We start from the raw sequence: 18,003 nt of genomic DNA on the forward strand, positions 1-18,003 counted from the left end.
GCTTGCAATGTCTAGGGATGGTTATGGAAAAACATGAAATGCAGAGGAAGGTAATGCATAAACAAAGACAAAGTTTGACCTAGTTCAGTAACCAATAGCAACAAATCAGCAACATGCTTTCAACGAGCCAGTGCAGAATAATGAAAGCAGCCATGCTATTGGTCATTGTGAGCATCTGGGGTTGTTTGTGCAAAGCCCTGCAGCTTAGTAAATATGCACAGCTGAGGTTAAATCCCCCAACATCCAATGAAAAATCAATCCAATATAGAAAATATATCTGCAATTCGTGAGAGGGGAGTGATAGGGTTAATATATTGCGTGTCTTACTGAAGGGAGTTTCCTCCACACGCCTAAAATCCATTCTATTTATACACCGGTGTAGGAAAAATTCCAGAAAAAAATATTCCAAGCTGCCCGCTAGAGGACATTGATGCCTCCTAAATGCAGACAATGGGGGGTAGCCTAGGACACGACTGGTATTCATTGTTATTTGTTGGGGTGCTTCTTACATCAGATCATCAGGATACACTCAAAGACTAGCTGTCAGGACCAAAACTGGGTTTAGGCATCAGATGCACCTGCCTAAAGTGCAAATATTTTGGAAAATGGGGGGGCTCAGTTCCAGTAAAATCTGTTGATAATGTCCAAATCTAATAAATGATAAATAACAGTGCTCCACACCTTCATATGAATTGTACTATTGTATCAACATCTTCTCGTGGTGGCCCTAACTCATCTACTCCACATAGACCTGGAGAGCAGAGATGCTTGAAAAGACTACAAAGGAGACAATGTGGTCCACAGCTGGAATCCAGTGCCCACCACTATCTCTTCTACAGAGTAGGGTATGGTGTGATGGGACCACATAATGACACCATTGGCCCAACTATTAGATGGACCTCTTTACTACTAATAACTGGTGCTGATGATAATGGCACATGGGACTGTTTTGGGCAGTTCAAGTGCTGCATTTTTAAATAGCTCCAAACCATGGTGCCTAAATGCCCAAAAAGGACCCCAAAGACTAATGAATATGGAGGTGCATCAACCTTGTGTTTTGGGGCTGCTTTTTAGGTTTTAAGAAGATTCTGTAACCATTAGAACCAACCAGGAACTGGGAAAATGTTTAACAGATTTTTGGGGTTCATATCGTCTTTTGGGAGTCTGTTAGGATATGCATAGTGATTTATTTTGTCACATCGGGCTAGGATGCAGTTTGGGGCGTAATTGTTATGCCCAAGATCCCCTGTGTAATATGATAGTTGGAGCAATACCAATGTGATTGGGTCATCCTGATTTGGTCTGTCAAATGGGTGGCCAAATCAGGCAAAATAAAGGCCTTTTTGACTGGCCCAATAACTGCAGGATCCATGGGTTTACCTATAGGTTTAGTGGGCTAAGGCTGAAAACTATAGTCTCAGGAGTGGACTTGGGTGGGTCACACAAACCCTAACCCTCCCAAGGAAATGCACTAACCTCCACACCTCTTATGATGTCACCATGCTAAACCCCTCCTATTTGTCACATCAGAATGGGTTGGTTCAGGCCCAGGTAAAACAAAAACTTTAAAAGGCACAAGAGTAACTGGATATTCATATAATCTTTATTGTGCAACTACATCAAGTGCCTGTATATTCTTGAGGCATAAAGTAAATTCCAGAAACAAAACATTTTCCATAAAATTACACTGTAGTCATGTAAAAGCAGCCCCTTATTTTAATGACAACCCCCTTAAACTCAATAATAAATAAGGGTCATTTGGTGATGACAGTGTGCCTTTAAGGTAAACATCAGAAGCCAGAGATATTCGCCTAGCCTATGACTTGGCTAAAAGTCTTGTGACATCATTTGCAGTAATTATGGTAGAACAAGATGTTCCAGTCCGTCAGAATGACCGTTGTGCTGTCCCATTAGTCCTGTCTAATAGAAGGTTAGGCTCCTGGTAGGACTGATCCTCCCTTCAAAGAACTAGGTTACGTCCCGTGTGTTCCTTCTCCCATCACAGAACTGGCAGTCATCTGATCTTCTAACATCTTGTTCTGGTCCTGCAATCATGAACCTCATTGGGAAGCAACAGTCTAAACATATTGACTGGGCAGCCAATTGGCAAATGAGTGAAAATGGTTCTTCAAGGCGAGGGCAGAAACGTTGTGAAAGGCCCTGCCGGGTGATGTTGTGAACAACAACACCCAACAAACTAGGGGTAGAACCTGAAAGGGTTCCTCTCAGGAGAACACGCTTGTTGTTTCACTAGGAGGGAGCTTGAAGGAGAGCTTCATTTCTAGAAAGCATTACTTGTTCAGAAGCGTATCCATTGAGAGCCCACCTTTTTAATCTTTAGGCAACCACATCAACCGAAGAGTTGACAGTGACAATCTGGGGTCGTGGGGTAATCTCAGGAATGCTGAGGGAGTCTATCTTACTGTGAGGAACCATTGCTCATTAGTTGGATGCTGCTTTAACTAGGATTCAACCTTGGTCAATGTCAAATGTTTGCAACTGGTGGGATTTCCTAAAAATCATGGCAGTTGGAAAGTGCCCCATCTACTCCGGTTCTAAACAGTCACTTGGTTAAAGAAACCTTGATCATAAGCAGGTTGCAGCTCTAACTTGGAGGCAGCGTAACTGCAAGCTACTATCCCTTATTTAGAGACATCCTTTAATTTTGACTAATTGGGTGGGCATGTTACATTTTTCAGTGACTGCCACACCTATTGGCAAGCAATGAGAGCCTTTACTATTTGGCAGTAAGATACACTTATTGGCATAGAGCCACACTCTTCTGCCTCACTGGGCCAGCCGAGGAGGTTGTTTCCATCATAATAAGGCAGCTATAGTCCTGTGCATGTATCTCGACTGCACAACCCCAACCAATATCTCCGTTGGGTCTTCAGTCCTGCAACTTTTCTTCGCTTCCTGATTTTCCGATTGGTCGGGAACAAATGGAACAACATAAAGGAGGTCATCCAATGAATGGCTCTTTTGATAGGCTTCTGTTGGGCCCCGGGCCTGATTGGTCAGATATTGTTCAAGACTTCCCAGTGTAAATGTAAATATCAATAATTATCACTAGTCAGTTGACCATTGGCTTCAGTAACTAGAAGAGGAAAATGCTTTACCCAGCCTTACGTTATGAGGACATTTCTAGTCTGCAATATAGGTATGGGACCAGTTATACAGAATACTCGGGACCTGAGGCTTTCTGGATAACGAATATTTCCGTAATTTGGATCTTCATACCTTAAGTCTACTAGAAAATCATATTAACATGAAATAAAGCCAATAGGCTGGTTTTGCCTCCAATAATAATGGAATAAGGATCTTAGTTGGGATCAACTACAAGCGACTGTTTTATTATTACACAGAAAGAGTCGGATATGTTCAGAGATGAGGATGATTTTACATAGTGGGCACGAGGCCCCCCTTTTGGAATCAGACACGTACCCACAGTACTTACTCTATAGGGGGCAACTTCTCATTCACAAAATATGCTACCAACAATCAGCCTCCTATTTACTGAAATAGAAAAACAAAAAACATAGACCGAAATTTTTTTTATCTTCGCCTGCTCCCCATACGCCTGTCTCCTCCTTCTCTCACCCCCTCCCTTACTCAATCTCTCACCCTGTCTCCTTTATGTCTGATCCTCCTGTCTGCACCTTCACAGCCCCAGGAGAGAGGTGAGGGTGTTACTGGGTTAACCCCATCCTGCCTTAACGTAGGTTAACCACATACCTGGGACCTATAGTTTATCTTAACAATCATACACTGCAATTTATTCTCAAAGAATACCACAATATGATAGATGATAGATAGATAGATAGATAGATAGACAGATAGATAGATAGATAGATAGATAGATAGATAGATAGATAGATAGATAGATAGATAGATAGTAGATAGATGAAAGATGATAGATAGATAATAGATAGATAGATAGATAGATAGATAGATAGATAGATAGATAGATAGATAGATAGATAGATAGATAGATAGATAGTAGATAGATGAAAGATGATAGATAGATAGATAGATAGATAGATAGATAGATAGATAGATGAAAGATGATAGATAGATAATAGATAGATAGATAGATAGATAGATAGATAGACAGACAGACAGATAGATAGATAGATAGATAGATAGATTGATTTATTGATAGATAGATAGATAGATAGAGAGAGAGAGAAAGAGAGAGAGAGAGAGAGAGAGAGAGAGAGAGAGAGAGAGAGAGAGAGAGAGAGAGAGAGAGAGAGATAGATGATAAATAGATAGATAGATAGATAGATGATAAATAGATAGATAGATAGATGATAAATAGATAGATAGATAGCAGATAGATAGCTTGTCCAAAACAAAGTTATCACCTGTCTATTAGAATAAACATTAGAGCATGCACATCCTAAAACAGGGATTTACAGGCCACTTTTAAAGGGAAACTATCACCAAATCATTTTCACTTTCATCAAAGGGTTTTAAATGTATTGGGTCTTAATTTCTGTGCCATCCCCTGACACCAGTTGCAATGGATCAGGAGAAAAGGTGGCAGCCCAACTCCCTAGGTGGCAGAAGGAGGCACATTCACACCCCTATCATTCTTCTAAGCTACAAATCTTTCAGACCGTCAGAGGGTGTATGCTGCAACGGGCTCCTTATATTTGCTGTCTACCCTATGGCAGGTTGTATGGTCAAACAGATCCATGCCTACAGAGTTGTCCATGACCACAGTAGGAGAGTCTCCCTGCTTAGCAATATGGCAGATAGAGTCAAGGTTCATTTGAAAACCAAGCTGTCCAGTGACCCAAATTGGCTTGCAAAAGGGGTCATCAGCCGACCTCTACCTCTCAACTGGGGTTAAATGGCTAGTACCAACCCAAACAATGGACAAGAAGCCGATCAGTGCGATAAGTGCAAGTCTCTCCTCCATCTTCTTGTGTCTAAATGTTCCTTGTCCTAGAGTAGAGGCCCACCACTCAGCTATGCCTTATGCTGGCTAACCTTGTCTAACCTGGTTTAAACAAGGCCCTAGTTGCTGATGGCAAAATCAATGGATCTCAGACACAGTGGCTGTCCAGACTCAGAGGACATTCAATTTTAGTCTTTAGTGTCATTTGTACCAGAACCGAGCCAAGAACCAAGATCGTTCCTCACTGGCTGTTATTCATCATTGCAGTATCAATGAAAAGCACATAACGTCATTTAGCACAGTTCCATATGGATTTTTCTACCCTCATTAACATTCCAATACATGGAATGTTGTTGTTCACAGATGTCTGGTGTTTACAGCACAGGTTGCCAAGTACGACAGCTGTGGTACCACAACAACCAGAACCATTGGGCCTCCACTTCCCCCCACTACTCCATCAAATGTGTAATGGAAAAATATTATGTAGCAGTTGGGGGGGAACAGAATTTTCAGAATTCACCTTCCAACCCTTGTTTTTTTAATGAGTTTGGAGAGTAATAATTATAACAATCACAGGTGCCTCATGGGACTTCTACTGGTGCCTCATGGGACTTCTACTGGCACCTCATAGGACTTCAAAGGGTGCCTCATAGGACTTCAAATGGTGCCTTGTTGGACTTCTACTGGTACCTCATTGGACTTCTACTGGTACCTCATTGGACTTCTACTGGTACCTCATTGGACTTCTACTGGTGCCTCATAGGACTTTTACTGGTGCCTCATTGGACTTCTACTGGTGCTTTATAGGACTTCTACTGGTGCCTCATGGGACTTCTAATGGCACCTCATAGGACTTCAAAGGATGCCTCATAGGACTTCAAATGGTGCCTTGTTGGACTTCTACTGGTACCTCATTGGACTTCTTCTGGTACCTCATTGGACTTCTACTAGTGCCTCATTGGACTTATAATGGTGCCTCATAGGACTTCTACTGGTGCCTCATTGGACTTCTACTGGTGCCTCATTGGACTTCTACTGGTGCCTCATTGGACTTCTACTGGTACCTCATAGGACTTCTACTGGTGCCTCATAGAACTTCTACTGGTGCCTCGTTGGACTTCTACTGATGCCTTGTTGGACTTCTACTTGTGCCTCATAGGACTTCTTGCTTCCAACCAGTGTAGGTGGTGCTTCATGGGACTTCTTCTGGTGCCTCATGGGGCTTCTACAGGTGCCTCATAGTACTTTTATTGGTTCCTGTTGGGACTTCCAACCAGTGTAGAGTGAGGACAGAAATCTGGCGGTTTACTACTTCCAAGCTGTCATCTAAATTATTATGTCAGCACAACAAATGATAGAGTACATGTAATTGTTTATGCATAGACTTAATTCACTCTTGATTTTCACCATGATCAAATCTTCTTGGAGTCGGTGTGACTGAGCAACCCATGTGGTTACCACTTGACAGGAGAAATGACATATTTTGCACAGTGTTTTTATAGCCTTCGTGCTGGAATGGAAAATTATGTTGTGTGTTCATTCATTTGGCAACAACTTGGTTTTTCATGGGCCACTGCTAAGGTAAAATTAAATGAATTTGCTCATTTCTACAGATATTAAATATTTTTGAATTCAGGTTTTGTTAACTTCAATTTTCAAGCTTCATCAATGGAAAAAAATTCTAATTAAAAAATCCTGCAATTAAATATTTCAATCTTCTGTAGAGGTTAATGGGAGGTGTTTTCTCAACGTTTTTATGTTCAATTATTTAAAAAAAAAGTTAAAGTGGATTTTAAAAAAAAAAATGAATGGAGCACTGTGGTGTTTTTTTGTCAAAAGGCTATTGGTCAAGAAAAATCACAAACAAATCTTGGAGTTTAATTTAATTCTTTTTTTTTTTGAGCTGCCGTTTGTGTGTCATTGTTGTGACTATTGTTATCCATGAACTAGTGCAGCAAACAGGAGACTGAGTTGTGTTTTTAGAATTACTGGAACGTGTGTAAGCATGTGTGGTGTGTTTGTTATTAAGGGAACCATTAGAGCAGGCAAAACAATTCCCAGTGTTTTGCATCAGGGATTAGAGTTTCAGATGGGAGTTAGTGCCCGGGGCTGCTGTTAAGATGCACTGGGCACTAACACCCCACTGAAGACACATTGAACTGTTGGGAATCCTTTTGGATTTAAAAAATTGATGTTCTCATCTGAATATATGCAAGAAGAAGCTCTTAAACAAACCACAATGCCTCTACCTTATCTTGGGTAGAAAATAAACATATGCTGTTAAACTTCATGTTAGTGTTCAGGGCAGCTCACCAGCAGCACTGAGCACTAACTACCATTCGAATCATTAATCCTAGACGTAAAACACAAGCAGGCAAAAGGGTAGTGAATAATTCTTAAATGGTTCCTTTACTATTCCTTTGATAACAACTTGGGACAAAGTTGTTGGAGTTGTGAGATTCCATTGGAACGTGTAGATTCTTGCAATGATTCTTGAAACAAATTCAAATCAGACATTGAAAATGATCCGTAGAATGTAAATTTCAGTGATGAGTTGTTTCTTCGTGCATTTACATAGTCAAGTTTTCGAAAATTCCAGTTTCTTTAAATAAATAAGCACACGTCTGAAATTTTTCCAGTTTTCGAAAATTAAACTTTTTCTAAAATGGCCCCCCCTGAGACCAACTTTCAAATTACATTTTTCTAAATCCAAAAATAGAACTTAACCTTGATCACATTAAGTGACAAGGAAAAAAACTTGAGCGCAATAAAAAAATCCCACTGCTCCGTTAGTTTTCAAATGAGTCTGTAAAAATTAGGGATTCAACAAATCCAATTTTTTGGATTAGGTTGAATCCCAAATCTTTCATTAAATATTACATTTTTTGGATTAGGTTGAATCCCAAATCTTTCATTAAATATTGCATTTTTTTGGATTGGGTTGAATCCTAAATATTTCATTAAATATTAAATTTTTTGGATTAGGTTGAATCCCAAATCTTTCATTAAATATTGAATTTTTTTTGATTGGGTTGAATCCCAAATATTTCTTTAAATATTAATTTTTTTGGACTAGGTTGAATCCTAAATCTTTCATTAAATATTCGATTTTTTGGATTAGGTTGAATCCCAAATTTTTCATTAAATATTGAATATTTTTGGATTGGGTTGAATACCAAATATTTCATTAAATATTACATTTTTTGGATTAGGTTGAATCCCAAATCTTTCATTAAATATTGAAAATTTTTGGATTGGGTTGAATCCCAAATATTTCATTAAATATAAAAAATTTTGGATTAGGTTGAATCCCAAATCTTTCATTAAATATTGAATTTTTTTGGATTGGGTTGAATCCCAAATCTTTCATTAAATATTCACTGACTCCGGAACCAAAACGGAACAGGAAAGGAGGATAAATCTGCAGATGTAGTCCACATAAAATTATTTACTTAATCATGTGACTGAAAGTAACGTGATGTTAAAGGTTTCAAATCCAGGCACTTGGATTTGGCTGAATTCTGCTGAAAAATGCTCAGATTCGGCCAAACAGCAAACTAAATCAGTGATCCGTTGCATATCTAGTAAAAATGTGATTGTTTAAAAAAAAACAAATAAACAAAATGGTTTAAATGTTGAAAAAACACCTCCCGTTGACTTGCTAGGATATTAGTTGCCAGACTTAAATATTCTAATTTTCACATTTTCTCAGTGATTTCTCTGAAAATTCTAATGAAACTTTAAACTTTTGAATTAAAAGTTGGCAAAAATTCAAGAATCATAATAATAATAATAATAATAGTTTTGTGTCATTCTGTGAAGGCAAAATAGAATTTTATTATTTTTCTTTATCCATGGAAATATTAGCAGTGGATAACGGCAGCATAAGAGACTTCTAATACTATTGCAGATTTTTCAACCACACTTTTTATTGTCTTGCTGGATTTAGGCAAATGTTTTTTTTTTTTTTTAACATATTTCCTGTTGTATTTTTCTATTCTTATCCTTATGTTATAATTTAAGAAACCTGTATGACGTTAAAGTTTCTTACATTTATTTAAAAAATTCTACTCGTGTCATAAAGTTATGTTAAAATTAATAAGTCGTTACATATTTCTAAATTGTTTGGAAAGATTGCATTACAATGCCTCCAGGGAAAGTGGTGTCGGATAAAATGTTAACAAAACAACACATACAAAAAAAAAATTCTGTAGATTTTCTGTTGATAACTATAAACATGGGGCAGGTCCTTGGGTTTCAGAAATACTGGAGATGTTTACTGGGTGTGTGGCAAATGCATGAAACGCATAAAGTTGCCTTTATTATTATGTGTGTCATCCTCCCTAACTGGCTGAGCAGCGTTACATACATGGACTCATAGATATATTTATATAGCGAGGGTAAAAATAGAGAGGCAATGCTCCAGGCCGGCATGAGTTTTAAAGAAAGAACGAGAGGCCTATCAATCAAGCCAGTAGTTTTGGAGAATCAAGCTAAAATAAATTGTACACAAGCTCCAAATCTGCTGGTTCTCCAGCAAAATACCATAACAATTTATTTGCATTCTCACCATAACATTCTTCACATGCTCCCCCAAGGTCTTCTAATCAAAGTTAGTCCTCACCATCTTCTTCTCCCATTGCAAACACAACATCCCCTCAAAAAAATATTACAAAAATAAGTTAAGGTCAACCATAGTCTTTTTTTGTTTTTTGTTTTTTAAATATTTCCATGACACAGGAACGTGACCAAGTTACACAATCAGCAGCTCTGGAAAGAAGTCCATCTACAATGGATTGGCACTGGATTTCGGAACTCTTTGACTCTGGGACATTTGATGGTTCCTTATGGAAGTTGGTGAGGCTGTGGAGATGTAGACCGAGACGGAATGAACTTTAGAAGCTTTATTTTCTTCAGTAGAATTATGGAACATTTTGCTTCTTTTTTAAAAAGTAAAGAATGAACCTACTACTTAAATATAGCTTAATTTAATAAGGCACAGGATAAAACATTGGTCAAACATCGACGAGTCCCAGGAAGGGTCGTAAAAATTGTAGGATTCAGCTATTTTTTTTTTTTAAAAAACCCATGGTTGTCAGGATAGGCTTAAAAGCATGAGAAGTGACACTTTGGAACATCACATCAATGTCAGTTTCATTAATGATAAATTAAGGAGTCTAAAGACAAGTCTTCCAAGGTTCAAGAAAGATTAGCTTCTGGTGACCTGGCTTTAGCATCTAAAACAATGGGATCTCCAAAATTTTATCCATCAAAACCATTTGAGGGATCAAGCAATTCTTTAGGCATTTAACCGTAAAAAAGGCACCTGATCCCGAAGCGGGACTTGGAGTGACATTGTTTTTCAAACTTTTTGACTGCCATCCAACTCCAAACCAAAAAAACAATACAGGACGGCACCAAGAGAAATCAGTGCCAGTGTCTTTTTTCACTTAATACACTGTATCGGGAGGAGGTTGGTGCGTAACTTCAGAAGGTTGTAGATGTTGCCCAGATTGGTTCTGTTGAGTGTACCATGAATGGTAGTTCTCCAGATAGGAGGGGGAGGAGCATTGTGGAAGACTTTGCTGCTGCTGTTGCTGCTGCAGAGGGGTTCGGCTTCCACTATTGTCCCATATGGGTGGAGATGAAGGGGAATTGCAAGCCATGGAGTCACTATTATTTGGACTGTGCTCCATATCAGGACCTTCTCCGTTTTTGTAGAGTTTTTTAAACTTAGATCTTCGGTTCTGGAACCAGATTTTTACCTAAAAATGCAAAAGAGAATTTAGTTATAAGCGGGTGTTGACTGGCAAAATTCACTCTTCAGTTGTATCCATTTTTGACCACCTGTAACTCGCTAATAAATCATGAGAAATGGTGCTGAAGGGAAGGTGTGATAAGATCCCAACTAGTGGATGCGTTGTTATGCAAAAATGGAGTTGGACTGAATCAGTCAGCCTGAGGGCAAATTAGAATAGATGTATTTGTGGTCCTAAAGACTCTGACAAGAATCCCCACCGCTGGTTCTAGAAACAAGTAAGACCTTTAACATGTCAACGTTGTAGTTAAATTATGGGCCTTGAAAAAGGTTGAACCCATAAAACATGTCCCTGTCAAAGACTAGTACTGGTTTAAACTTAAATAATCTAACTTAGTTTTAATTTGTGCTTCTGGGAAGTGTCTTGTTTTCTCTCCAAACCTTCTTCAGGCCTTATACTTGCTATACACATCTATCCTGCATTACCCCCGCCCAATGAGTCATCCCAAGCTCCTCTCCAACAGGACCTAACCCAGTTTCACAGCAGCAGCATCATGTTTTGTAAATCCCTATAAGGAAGCCTCAGGACACCCCCTCCCTGACCATAAGTACCCCACCCAACCACCCTCCACCCTGCTCTGCACCTCTCTTACCTCTCGTCATGAGGAAGTGATAAGGATTTAAGAGAATACACCCTACAGGGGCCATTAGAGTGGTCAATGTCCATTCATTATTATAAGTATTATTTGAAGATGATTCTTATGAAGCCTACAGCATATATTAAAAACACTGTTAGGAGGAGTTATAGGGAGGGTTATATGGAGCAATAGGAGGAGTTATAGGGAGGGTTATATGGAGCAATAGGAGGAGTTATAGGGAGGGTTATATGGAGCAATAGGAGGAGTTATAGGGAGGGTTATATGGAGCAATAGGAGGAGTTATAGGAAGGGGTATATGGAGCAATAGGAGGAGTTATAGGGAGGGTTATATGGAGCAATAGGAGGAGTTATAGGGAGGTTTATATGGAGCAATAGGAGGAGTTACAGGGAGGGTTATATGGAGCAATAGGAGGAGTTATAGGGAGAGTTATACTGAGCTGTAGGAGGAGTTATAGGGAGGGTTATATGGAGCAATAGGAGGAGTTATAGGGAGGGTTATATGGAGCAATAGGAGGAGTTATAGGGAGGGTTATATGGAGCAATAGGAGTAGTTATAGGGAGGGTTATATGGAGCAATAGGAGGAGTTATAGGGAGGGTTATATGGAGCAATAGGAGGAGTTATAGGGAGGGTTATAAGGAGCAATAGGAGGAGTTATAGGGAGGGTTATATGGAGCAATAGGAGGAGTTATAGGGAGGGTTATATGGAGCAATAGGAGGAGTTATAGGGAGGGTTATAAGGAGCAATAGGAGGAGTTATAGGGAGGGTTATATGGAGCAATAGGAGGAGTTATAGGGAGGGTTATAAGGAGCAATAGGAGGAGTTATAGGGAGGGTTATATGGAACAATAGGAGGAGTTATAGGGAGGGTTATATGGAGCAATAGGAGGAGTTATAGGAGCAGTTATAGTGAGAGGTTCTGGAGAGCAATGGGAAGAGTTATAGGGAGGTATATAGGAGAAATATGAAGCGTTATAAAAAGGCATAGTATAGTGTTAATGGAAGAGTCATTTTAATAAACACAATTCTTTAAAAATATTCTTTGTGTGAATCAAGCCATGACAGTACAGCTTACTGAATATTATAGTTATAGTATATACCAGTTTATAGTTTATTACCTGCGTCTGAGTGAGTCCTAACTGGGCGGCCAGTTCTGCTCTCTCGGGCAGTGCCAAATACTGGGCCTTCTGGAACCTTCTCTGCAAAGCGGCCAGCTGGTAACTAGAGTAGATGGTTCTTGGCTTCCGGATCTTTTTAGGTTTCCCATTAACCATCCGGACTTCGGTTTCGGGCTCTTCCTTCACTGATACTGTAAGAAAGGAAGAGGCTGTGAGCATAAAACAGGAGGGTGGTGTGGAACTGTAGGCTTTGGGCATAGAGTGCTACTGTTGTATATCTCTGCTTAGTACTGATATAGTAGTCTACTGCCAACGTCATGTAGCACAATAGTTTACTTGTTATTTTTTTTTTTTGCAATTTCTACACACACCGGCCTCTCGAAAACTGACCGAAGCTCAACATTACCCCCGTATTACCCGTTCCTCTATGTACAACCACCAACCCACCCTCCCCGATTGCTTTCTCCGCCCCACTGTTCCCTTTGTCTTCACCTCTTCACCTCCCCCTCCCTGGCCCTCAGGCACTTGATGTTGTTAGTGTGTCGTTGTTGGGTTCAGGATAAATATCTGGTTTGTTCACTCTGCCCTGTGGCTCTGGGCTCAGGAATCTTCTGGAGATGTAACCAAACATGCACAATCTCTCTATTCTACTACAGGTGCACTTGCATTCCCCCACCCACCCACCCATGCAACTTTGCCTTTTATTACTGGAATCCTTTGTTTTTGTTAAAGAGATAGAGGGAGAGTCATGGCTCCACACCCAGCTGGTCTTTGAAAAGGGGTTTATTGGGTGGACATCAAATAAACATTAGGTGGACGTCAAATAAACCTTAGGTGGACGTCAAATAAACTTTGGTTTAATTAGCGGACCCGCTGGAGTCTGGAGCCTTGATTTTCTACAGGTAAGTTTATATCCTTTAGCAACATGGTGAAGGACACGTTATTCTTATTGGCTCCTCCAAGACAAGGGCTTAGAAAAGAAAGGGGTCACTGCTGCTTCTGGATATGGAAAATACATAAATCAAGAATCCATCCCTGCAGCTTCTGTTGAACTATACAACTTCCCAGGATCCCGTAGACAAGGTTCTGCCCTACCCTGAAATTGTCCCTGGCTCTTCTACCATCTTAGATAGACAGAGTGAGTAGCTTATGGCCTGTCTATGGGGGCCTTCAAAAATCAGCCAGAAATCTATCAGCAAGGGTTGAAGATCTCATAGAAGGAGGACCACATCAGAGTATTGATGTGGTCCAATAGGTCCACTTTATGATGCAATTGTGGACTCAGGCCGACAACTGGATCAGACAAATTTGGCCCAGTGCATAGGTGGGCATACTGGGCAGAGATCTGCTGATTTAAGTACCTCTCCATAGTCAACCAGAGGTAGAAGAAGATGGTGGTGATAGATGGATGGGTGAATGGATAGATAGATAGATAGATAGATAGATAGATAGATAGATAGATAGATAGATAATAGAAAGATAGAAAGAAAGATAGATAGATAGATAGATAGATAGATAAATAGATAGATAGATAGATAGATAGATAGATAGATAGATAGATAGATAGATAGATAGATAGATAGATAGATAGATAGATAGACTGGATGGATGGATAGAAGGATGGGTGGGTGGTTTGGTGGATGGATGGATAAATAGATAGATAGATGACAGATAGCATATTTAATACTTATTGGAAGCAAAACCAGGCTATTGTGTTTAACTAATGTTTACCTGATTTTCTAGTAGACTTAAGGTATAAAGACACAAATTATGGAAAGATCTGTTATCCAGAAAACCCCAGCCTGAGCATTCTGGATAACAGGTCCCGTACCTGTGTATGTATATCTATATATATATATATCTATATCTATCTATATATATATATATATATATAGATATATATATATATATATATATATACATATATATATATATATATATTAGGGATGCACCGAATCCACTTTTTTGGATTCGGCCGAAACCCCGAATCCTTCACGAAGGATTCGGTCGAATACCGAACCGAATCCGAACCCTAATTTGCATATGCAAATTAGGGGTGTGAAGGGGAAAACATTTTTTACTTCCTTGTTTTCTGACAAAAAGTCACGCAATTTCCCTCCCTGCCCCTAATTTGCATATGCAAATTAGGATTCGGTTCGGCCGGGCAGAAGGATTCGGCCGAATCCGAATCCTGCTGAAAAAGGCCGAATCCAGAACCGAATCCTGGATTCGGTGCATCCCAAATATATATATATATATATATATATATATATATATATATATATATATATTTATATATATATATATATATATATATATATATATATATATATATACACACACACACAAATATAGACTCTTGATATAAAATAGGATCAACAACCATAAATGATATGTCCCTTATAAAGAGTTATTATTTGTATCCTTTATTAACATGTTCTATAAATCTTTACAGAGATTAGACATCATTCACATAAGCCCCTGTCCCAGTGAAGCTTACAATCTAAGCTCCCTATTAGACACACACATAGTTAAAAACAAGAAAAGCAGTGCAGATATGGATACAGTGAGGCCGGGGATGATATAATCAGAGACAGACAGTCTGTGCATGGAGAGACAGTCCAGGTAGAGTCAGACAGTCTGGATATAAGTACAGTCAGACAGCTTAACTATAATCACAGCGCCGGGATATAACTGCAACGAGACAGGGAAGATATAATCAGGGACAGACAGTTGTCAGAATAGTGAGATTTCATGGACAGAACCAGATAGAAGAGACAGTCTGATCAATAATGAGATTGTTTGAGACCCTCTGGACAAGAGTATAGCGAGACGGCAGATGGACAACCAGACACAGACAGTCTAGATCTTTCCATGGGGATAGTATTAGACTGCGATGCCAAGGTTTCAGTCTCTGCACGCCCCCCAATTTCTAGAGAAGCCAATGCAGAAGGTGGGGGTACCCCGCGGGGGTGATTTAGGGTAACATTGGGGACTGACTACTGAGTGCATCCCATCTATACTTTAATATACAGATCCTGTGTGCCAGGCTAAGATGCAGAACACCGAAGTATCGTCCAACCGAAGTATCGTCAAGCACGACCAACTGCAATCTTTTCTGCCAGTGAAATCAATAGGAAGTGAAGGCCGAGCATTTAGTCGCCCGCTCATGAATCTATGAAATGGCCGGAGTCGTGGCCTAGCCCTTGGGCTCATCAGATAAGGCCATTGTTTGGGCACAAGGAATAAAGGAATAGACATTGGAGGGACATTAGCATTAGAAATAGCCGGCCCCATAGACAAAACACTAGCGGATCCCCAGACACACAGTGAAGGCAAATTGCTTTATACAGTCCCATTGTCATTATTATCGGCCTCTCATTTCCAATTCCAGTTTGGCCCCTGAACATTTAAATACAACCAACTGCACAGACGTTTTCTGAGTTAAATACGACCATCAGCAACTCCCGGCGATGGACCTTGCTGTGTATATTATATATATATATATATTTATTGTGTATATTAGATGGTGATGTATGAAAAATCAAGTGGTAAATACACAACGACACTTCCATTGTGTTACCCCCATCAATCCCTGCCCCAATGAGTTTACAATCTAAGGTTCATATCACATTCCCATCAGTCCCTGTCCCAGTGAGCTTACAATCTAAAGTTCCTATCACATTCCCATCAGTCCCTGTCCCAGTGATCTTACAATCTAAAGTTCCTATCACATTCCCATCAGTCCCTGTCCCAGTAAGTTTACAATCTAAAGTTCCTATCACATTCCCATCAGTCCCTGTCCCAGTGAGCTTACAATCTAAAGTTCCTATCACATTCCCATCAGTCCCTGTCCCAGTGAGCTTACAATCTAAGGTCCCTATCACATTCCCATCAGTCCCTGTCCCAGTGAGCTTACAATCTAAGGTCCCTATCACATTCCCATCAGTCCCTGCCCCAGTGAGCTTACAATCTAAGGTCCCTATCACATTCCCATCAGTCCCTGTCCCAGTGAGCTTACAATCTAAGGTCCCTATCACATTCCCATCAGTCCCTGTCCCAGTGAGCTTACAATCTAAGGTCCCTATCACATTCCCATCAGTCCCTGCCCCAGTGAGATTACAATCTACGGTCCCTATCACATTCCCATTAGCCCCTGTCTCAGTGGAGCTTACAATCTAAGGTTCCTATCACATGTCCATCAGCCCCTGCCCCAGTGATCTTACAATCTAAGGTCCCTATCACATTCCCATCAGTCCTTGCCCCAGTGAGCTTACAATCTAAGGTCCCTATCACATCCACACACAGTAGGGTCAGTTTTAATCCAAAGTGAGTTCACCTGTGTTTTGGAGGTATGAGAGGAAACCCCGACATGGGAAGAACATACAAACTCCTTGCAGTTTTGATTTCTAAAGTAGTTGTAAAGTTTTGCTCCAAACACAGAAAAATCTAAATTTGCTCCGCCCCCCTTCTCTCTGCTTCTATCGTTCTTTCCATCTTGCATTTGCTTTTATTAACCCGTTATCCAGAAAGCTCCAAATTAAGCACTCCATTACAATCAAATAATGAAAATTTTAAAACTGATTTCCTTTTTCTCTGTAATAATAAAAAAGTCGCTTGTATTTCATCCCAACTAAGATATAATTAATCCTTATTAGAAGCAAAACCGGCCTATTGGGTTTATTTCATGTTTATATGATTTTCTAGTAGACTTAAGGGATGAAGATCCAAATTACAGAAAGATCCGTTATCCGGAAACCCCCAGATCCTGAGCATTCTGGATAACAGGTCCCAGATCATAATTGTCCTTAGAATTGTCGCTGCCCCTTGCTGACGTCCTTACCTGTCTCCTGCACTGGGGGTTCTCTGTAATGGACAAACGGCCGATAGCCATACTGGTAGTCGTCCTTGGGCAAGAAGCTCTCGTTGCCCACAAGCCCATTAAAGTTGTACTGAGGATGGGGAGGGTGGGGGTAGCCGTAGGAGCTGATGGTTGGGGAGTAAGCCTGAGTCTGGAAGAAGTCGTGCTGCCCAGTAGAGAGGTGGCCATTATAGTAGCCCATATCTGTGGCACTGGACTCGGGCAGGGTGGGCGAGTCCTTGGTCACAGGGTGGGACGAGGTGCTCAGGTCGGTCAACACGGCCATCTTCTTCTCATAGGGGCCACTCATGTTTGTGCAGAGCCGGAGAAACGAACCAGACTCACATCCCAGCGTCTCCCAGTACAATATAGAGCCGAGCAAAGCTCCACAGACCAGTTCTAGCCCATAATTATAGGTTCCAGCAGGGAGGCTCCCGCATTCCTATTGGCTCCAGCAGCAAAGCCTTCCAGGCAAAACACATTTCTTCCCCAGCTCCGAATTTATGGCTCAGCTTGTCACTACACTTTTATATATATATATATATATATACTGGGTATTTGCCATTCATCTTATATATACAGCTATGGGACTGTTATCCACAATGCTCGGGACCTGAGGTTTTCCAGATAACAGATCTTTCTGTAATTTGGATCTTCATACCTTAAAACTACTAGAAAATCATGTAAACATTAAGGGGGTTA

The 18,003-nt window shown here is 40.2% G+C and overlaps 1 protein-coding gene across 1 annotated transcript; it reads right to left on the bottom strand.

The window, feature by feature from the left end:
• Positions 1–9,421: 9,421 nt before the first annotated feature.
• On the bottom strand, positions 9,422–17,663 carry dlx3.L (distal-less homeobox 3 L homeolog). Its single transcript, NM_001097046.1, is given in 3 exon segments — positions 9,422–10,671; positions 12,441–12,631; positions 17,284–17,663. Coding segments are annotated over 3 exon segments (834 nt in total). The 5' UTR covers positions 17,612–17,663; the 3' UTR covers positions 9,422–10,356.
• Positions 17,664–18,003: the final 340 nt, after the last annotated feature.

The sequence above is a fragment of the Xenopus laevis genome, chromosome 9_10L, assembly GCF_017654675.1.
Source record: "Xenopus laevis strain J_2021 chromosome 9_10L, Xenopus_laevis_v10.1, whole genome shotgun sequence".
NCBI lineage: Eukaryota > Metazoa > Chordata > Amphibia > Anura > Pipidae > Xenopus > Xenopus laevis.